The 7187-nt window shown below is 44.7% G+C and overlaps 1 protein-coding gene across 1 annotated transcript; it reads left to right on the top strand.

Moving 5' to 3' along the window:
- The first annotated feature begins 538 nt into the window (after positions 1-538).
- LOC127677412 (olfactory receptor 10AC1) lies at positions 539-1674 on the top strand. The gene has a single exon (XM_052172496.1). It carries the CDS (start codon positions 539-541, stop codon positions 1490-1492), a length of 954 nt encoding a protein of 317 aa, XP_052028456.1. The 3' UTR covers positions 1493-1674.
- Positions 1675-7187: the final 5513 nt, after the last annotated feature.

The raw sequence follows: 7187 nt of genomic DNA, 5'->3' as shown, positions 1-7187 counted from the left end.
TTGCTTGAGATGGTCTAGAAGACCCATATATATGTATATATGTTGTGACTCCATGACAAACCTCAGAAGGCAGTTCAGAATGACAGAGTTAGCTAAGGAAGCAGATGGAGCAGTAGAGAGGAAGGACTCATTTCCTGCTTTAGAGGACCTTGAAGTCTAAGACCTATGGCCATATAGAGCCCATCAAATAACTCCAGTGTGGCCAGTGCTTGACTCTGTGTGGAAGTCAGAAATGATGTGATCTAAGACCAAATGCTCCTCTGGGAATCAGGACTTTTCTGGAAACTAAAATTTGAGAAAGCAGCTACTTTGGATTCTAGTGTGGAAGACAGAAAAAGCTGCACTAATTTGTAAGGTATCCATCTGGAGATGTGGTAGGAAAGAGGGACCAGTAATGAATCATGGATCATTTTTGAAGCCACCCCTCCCTATTCTGTTCTAACTTCCAAGTAACCCTTTCTCAGATGTCAGAAAGGCCATGGCCACAGACTCACCCTTCCTCTGCTTCTCTCCCACAGGTGCCGCCTGACTCCAATGCATGGACAGCCCTAGCAATAGCACCATACCCCGTGGCTTTCTCCTTCAAGGCTTTTTTGAGTTTCCGCATCTGAGGCCCCTTCTCTTCCTGGTGCTGCTGGCTGTGCACCTGGCTACTTTGAGTGGTAACCTGCTCATCCTGGTGGCTGTGATCTCCGTGCCCAGCAGGCCACCCATGCTGCTCTTCCTTTGCCAGTTGTCAGCCATTGAACTCTGCTACACGCTGGTGGTGGTGCCCCGTTCTCTTGCTGACCTGAGCATGCCTGGCCATGGCAGGGGCAGCCCCATCTCCTTCCTGGGCTGCGCTGTCCAGATGCAGATGTTTGTGGCACTGGGTGGAGCTGAGTGCTTCCTGTTGGCAGCCATGGCCTATGACCGCTACGTGGCCATCTGCCACCCACTGCGCTATGCATCTATAGTGACCCCAGGTCTATGTGCACGCCTGGCCCTGGCCTGCTGCCTTGGGGGATTAGCTGTATCCGTGGGGCTAACGGTCGCAGTGTTCCACCTGCCTTTCTGTGGTTCCCGCCTGCTGGTGCATTTCTTCTGCGACATCACCGCACTGCTGCACCTGGCCTGCACACGGAGCTACGTGGATGAGCTACCCTTGCTAGGAGCCTGCCTGGTGCTGCTGTTGCTGCCCTCAATGCTCATTCTGACCTCCTATGTGGCCATTGCTTCTGCCCTGCGCCGCCTGCATGGTGGTGGAGGCAGACGCAAGGCTGCCTCTACCTGCGCCTCACACCTGGCAGTCACCTTCCTGCATTATGGTTGTGCCACCTTCATGTATGTGCGGCCAAAGTCCAGTTACTCCCCGCGACTGGATCGCACACTAGCGCTGGTTTATACCAACGTCACACCACTTCTATACCCTCTTATCTACAGCCTGCGCAACCGTGAGATTACTTCTGCCATTCACAGAGTCCTCGGGCTCCGTGGATCAGGGTCACTTTGAGCCAGAGGCCAAAATGCACCTGGAAAGGCTCCTGGGAATTCAAGGTTAAGATTCAGGAAAGAGAACTTGAAAACTGCAAGAGAAGAGAGACAGACACTGTGGTGACTGTGTCCTTCATTCCTTCCTGGAGGATTATCAAGAAGTGGAAAAATCTGGATCTACATTGAGTGCTTCCTTTGATCCCTGCCAAGTTTTCCCCATAATTCTCAGGCCTATACAAGTCAGTGACTGGCTTGCATGGTGCCTGTGGTTGGAAGGACAGATGTGAAGAGTAATAGCATATGGAGAGAGTAGCTTGGAGACCACCTAATCATGCTAGATTTGTCAAAGCTGAGTGGAGTTGTTACAGACAGTTTCTTGGGGCAATAGGTGGCTACCTGGAATACTAGAAGATTAGTAGGTGTTAGCCAGAAGAGAAGGATGGAGAAGGTACCAAGCAAAACTGCTTAGCAATGGCTGAGGCATGCTGAGAAGGATCTCAGCAATGCTGAAGGGTCTGTGCTGTGAGCTGCTGCACTCCCTTAGTCGTTGTGTAATAGCTTGGGTGCAGTGGGACAGACATAAGTGAGAATCAGCTCCCACCTCCTGTGTGGGAGGCAATGGAAGCTGGTTCAGGGATCCTGCACAGAAAATTAATTTGACATAATGTGTATATATGTATATTTATGCATATGTAAATGTAAAGCAGATGATAAAAAATAGAATTTCAACAAATAAACAGCTAATGTTAATTATTATAGTATTGATTCCTATCCCCCCAAATAAGAAATAAACATAAATACTCAATTCAGAAGGCTACTTCATGAAAATATTTTTTCTTAAACTTCAACTTCACTAGCAAAAAAAAACTTTTTAACAATAAAATGTCACTTGACTACTCTCAGATGTTTTCTTCAGCAGTTCTATCTCAGGGTAGTTTTGTCTCCTACATCCTGGTTTCTGGCAATAGTTCTCTTCTTTGACCCACTAGTTTTACTTCCTTTTTTTAAGATATTGAAAATAGATCCATCTTTCATACAATACATCCCAACGAGAGTCTCTCCTCCCTCTACTTCCCCTCTGTTTCTTCTTCAGAAAAGAGCAGACCTCTAAGTAACTACAGAAAAACCGGACAGAACAAGTTACAATTAAGACAAGGCAAAAGCCATTTCGCCACCATGCCTCAACAAGGAGGTGCAATAGGAGGAAAAAGATCAGACACACTGTACGTACACACACACACACACACACACACACACACACACTGCACACTACACACACAAAGCTACCTAGAAGTCATAACATACATAGAGAACCTGGTGCGGATCCATTCAGCCCCATACTTGCCTCTTCGGTCTCTGAGCCCATATGCACCATGCGAATTGATTCAGTGGGCCAGGTTCTATATCCTCTCTGTTTTCTACAATCTTTTCACACCCTCTTTCATTAGGTTTCCCAGTCTCCTAGTTGAACGACCTGCTAATGTCATCCAATTTAGACTCTCTCTCTGCATAAAGTCCAAATGTAGGTCTCCACACTCATGCCCAACTGCTGCTGGAGGAAGCCTCTACAAGACTGGACAAAGCACCTATCTATGAGAATAGCAGAATATCATTAGGAATCACTTTGGTGACTTTTTTCTAGTTGAGTATGGTTCAGCCCTAGGTCTTCATGTTTTAAAATATTTCCTTTTTTCTTTTTTCTTTTTCTTTCTTTCTTTCTTTCTTTTTTAAGACAGGGTTTCTCTTTGTAGCCCTGACTGTCCTGGAACTCATTCTGTAGACCAGGCTGGCCTCGAACTCAGAGATCCTCCTGCCCCTGCCTCCCAAGTGCTGGGATTAAAGGCGTGGGACACCACCACCTGGCTTTAAAATATTTCTTTACACAAAGACTGAAATGAAGTAATTCATTTTAAGGAATGCAGAGTATAATAAAGCAGATGTTTATCTCTTATATGTAACTTGAAGGAGGAGAAATACTGCAGATGCTTATCATGATGAGCAAATGATTCAATATTTGTGACACACTTAGAAGAGTGTTTGCTGTTATTATCAAAGAATTATTGGGAAACAGAAAAAAAGGATCAACACCTCACAAAATGTTGCAAGCTGTAAAACAAAAAATGCAAAATTTATAGTTCAAGGATTAAAGGAGCACCACCAGGAAGTAGTATGGAGCAAACTCTTGTATTTGTGGAGATAAACAGATTAAAGATATTAAATAGAATTAAGGGAGTGGTCAAATCAGGGCAAGATCCCACCCACCTAATCTTCCATCTTGTGAAAAGAAATTAAAGAAAAGCTAAAGTCCAGGCATAGTGGAATTAACCTTTAATCCTAGCATTCAGGAGACAGAGCCACACAGATCTCTGAGTTCAAGATCAGCCTAGAGACTACAGAGCAAGTTACAGAACAGCCAAGCTGAGGTTGTGGAGGAAACCGTGGAAAACAGAAAGCTGGTAAAGATGTAATTGAGTGATGGGGCTGTGCTCCAGGCCCAGCAAGTAGCAGAACTTGGCAGTGTTGGCCACATGGTTCTGGCTTTAGATTGTAGGCTGGAAGAAAGGGGTTATAGAATCTCCCTCCATGACTAACGAAAGCTGCTGAGGCTGGGCATGTGTCCATGGGGTCCCTGAATGGAGGCCTAGAGAGGCCATTACATGAAGCTGTCAAGGTGAAGCCCAGATTGCCTTGGAGACCCCAAGATGTTATACATGCCAGAGTCACAGAATAGCTGCTGAGGACTGCTGCTAGCAGCCCAAAAGTAGGAAGTGTGTTGCAGTGAACAAAGCTGAAAGGAGCTGGAGATTTGAAGAGCATTTTGACATCAGACATGGAGACCCAGAGATTGCAGTTTGCTCAGCTGATTTTTGATCTTGCTTTGGTCCAGTATTTCCTCATTATGCACGGTTCCTTATCTTTTGGAATGGTAATGTATATCCTGTGCTATATGATACGTGGAAAGAATGTAAACTGTACTTTTATTTGATTTCACAGGAGATTACAGTAAAGAGATCACATAAATCTCAGAAGATAGTCCTACCTTCAGACTGCTAAACGTGGTTGAGGCTGTGATAGACTGGGGACTTTTGATGTCAGACTAAAGGCATTTTGCATTGTGTTATGGCTACAAGACTATGGAGACCAGAGAGTGGAATGTGGTGATATACATAGGTATGGCCCTATAGGTTCAAGTGTTTAACTGTTTGCCTCATAGGGAGGGGCACTATTAGGATGTGTGGCCTTGTTAGAGGAAATGTGTCACTGTGAGGACAGGCTTTAAAGTCTCTTAAGCTAAAGCTCTACGCAGTGTGGAATTCAGTCTCCTTTGCAGTCTCCTACCTGCTGATCAAGTTGTAGAACTCTCTTCTCCAGCACCATGTCTGCCCGCATGTTGCCATGCCTTCCGCCATGATGATAATGAACTAAATCTCTGAAGCTGTAAGCCAGCCCCAATTAATTTTTTTATAAGAGTTCCCATAGTCATGGTGTTACTTCACTGGAATAAAACCCTAAAACAAGAGAGAATAGAGCCTTCAGATCTCCGCTTTGGGATCCAGAACAGCCTGGGCTGCAACGCCACATCTCCAGGGCTGCAAAAGGCCAGAGGGGTACCCGGGAGGTCAGCTGGTAGGAGTCAGTGTGCTGTGGTGAGTCCAGCAGGCCCTGGTAGGAGGCTTCAGGTGTCTGCTTCGGGATCTGAAGAGCCTGGGCCACAGCACTTGGTCTCCAGGAAGTGCAAGAGGCCTGGTGTGCACCCAGAGGCAGACTGGGAGCACACAGATTGCTCCCTTGGCACTGACCTTAGGTTCCAGTCCTGAAACCTCTGGCAGGAGCCTTCAGATCCTTCAGGATCCAGAACAGCCTGGGCTGCAACAAAACATCTCCAGGTCCTGCAAGAGGCCAGAGGGGCACCCGGGAGGTCGGCTGGGAGGAGTCAGTGTGCTCTGGTGAGTCCAGCAGGCCCCAGCGGGAGCCTTCGGGTGTCTGTTTCTGGATCTGAACAGCCTGGGCCGCAGCACCCTGTCTCCAGGCAGTGCAGGAGATCAGCTGTTCACCAGAGGCCACCTGAGAAGAGGCAGCTTGCACTGGTGAGTCCAGCATTGATAAGACCAACTAACACTAGTGAGAACTAGATGGCAAAAGGCAAACGCAGGAACATCACTAACAGAAATCAAGGCAATATGGCAGCATCTGAACCCAATTCTCCTTTAACAGCAAGTCCTGGATACCCCATCACACCAGAAAAAACAAGATTTGGATTTAAAATCACTGGTCATGATGCTGGTACAGGAACACATGAAGGACATACTTAAAGAAATTCAGGAGAAAATTGATCAAAAGTTAGAAGCCCTTGCAAGGGAAACACAAAAATCATTGAAAGAAATTCAGGAGAATACAAAAGTCAATAAGGAGGAAACACAAAAATCACTTAAAGAAATACAGGAGAACTTTGGTCAACAGGCTGAGGTCGTGAGAGAGGAAACACAAAAATCTCTTAAAGAATTACAGGAAAGCACAAACAAGCAAGTGAAGGAGCTAAGCAAAACCATCCAGGATCTAAAATCAGAAGTAGAAACAACTAAGAAAACTCAAAGGGAGACAACTTTGGAGATAGAAAACCTTGGGAAGAAATCAGGGGACATAGATGCAAATATCAACAACAGAATACAAGAGATAGAAGAAAGAATCTCAGATGCTGAAGATACCATAGAAATCATGGACTCAACAGTTAAAGAAAATGCAAAATGCAAAAAGCTTGTAACCCAAAACATCCAGGAAATCCAGGGCACAATGAGGAGACCAAACCTAAGGATTATAGGCATAGATGAGAGTGAATATTTACAACTTAAGGGACCAGCAAATATCTTCAATAAAATTATAGAAGAAAACTTCCCTAACCTAACGAGAGAGATGCCCATGAATATACAAGAAGCCTACAGAACTCCAAACAGACTGAACCAGAAATACCTCCCATCACATAATAATCAAAACACCAAATGTACTAAACAAAGAAAGAATATTAAAGGCAGTAAGAGAAAAAGGCCAAGTAACATATAAAGGAAGACCTATCAGAATAACACCAGACTTCTCACCTGAGACTATGAAAGCTAGAAGATCCTGGGCAGATCTCATGCAGACTCTAAGAGAACAGAAATGCCAGCCAAAACTACTATACCCAGCAAAACTCTCAATCACCATAGATGGAGAAACTAAGATATTCCATGACAAAATCAAGTTTACCCATTATCTATCCACAAACCCAGCCCTACAAAGGATAATAGGAGGAAGACAGCAATACAGGGAGGAAAACTTCACCCTGGAAAAAGCAAGAGAGTAACCTTCTTTCATCAAACCCAAAAGAAGTTAACCAATCAAATTTAAAAAATAACATTAAAATGACAGGAAGTAATAATCACTATTTCTTAATATCTCTTAACACCAATGGACTCAATGCCCCAATAAAAAGACATAGACTAACCGACTGGATACGTAAACAGGACCCTACATTTTGCTGCATACAGGAAACACACCTCAGGGTCAAAGACAAACACTACCTTAGAGTAAAAAGCTGGAAGACAATTTTACAAGCAAATGGTCTCAGGAAACAAGCTGGAGTAGCCATTCTAATATAAAATTGACTTTCAACCCAAAGTCATCAAAAGAGACTCTGAGGGGCACTTCTTGCTGGTCAAAGGAAAAATACAACAAGAACT

The sequence above is a fragment of the Apodemus sylvaticus genome, chromosome 2 (assembly GCF_947179515.1).
Source record: "Apodemus sylvaticus chromosome 2, mApoSyl1.1, whole genome shotgun sequence".
Classification (NCBI taxonomy): domain Eukaryota; kingdom Metazoa; phylum Chordata; class Mammalia; order Rodentia; family Muridae; genus Apodemus; species Apodemus sylvaticus.
Note: the sequence above shows the minus strand (reverse complement) of the source record. Positions and strands in the feature narration are given on the sequence as shown.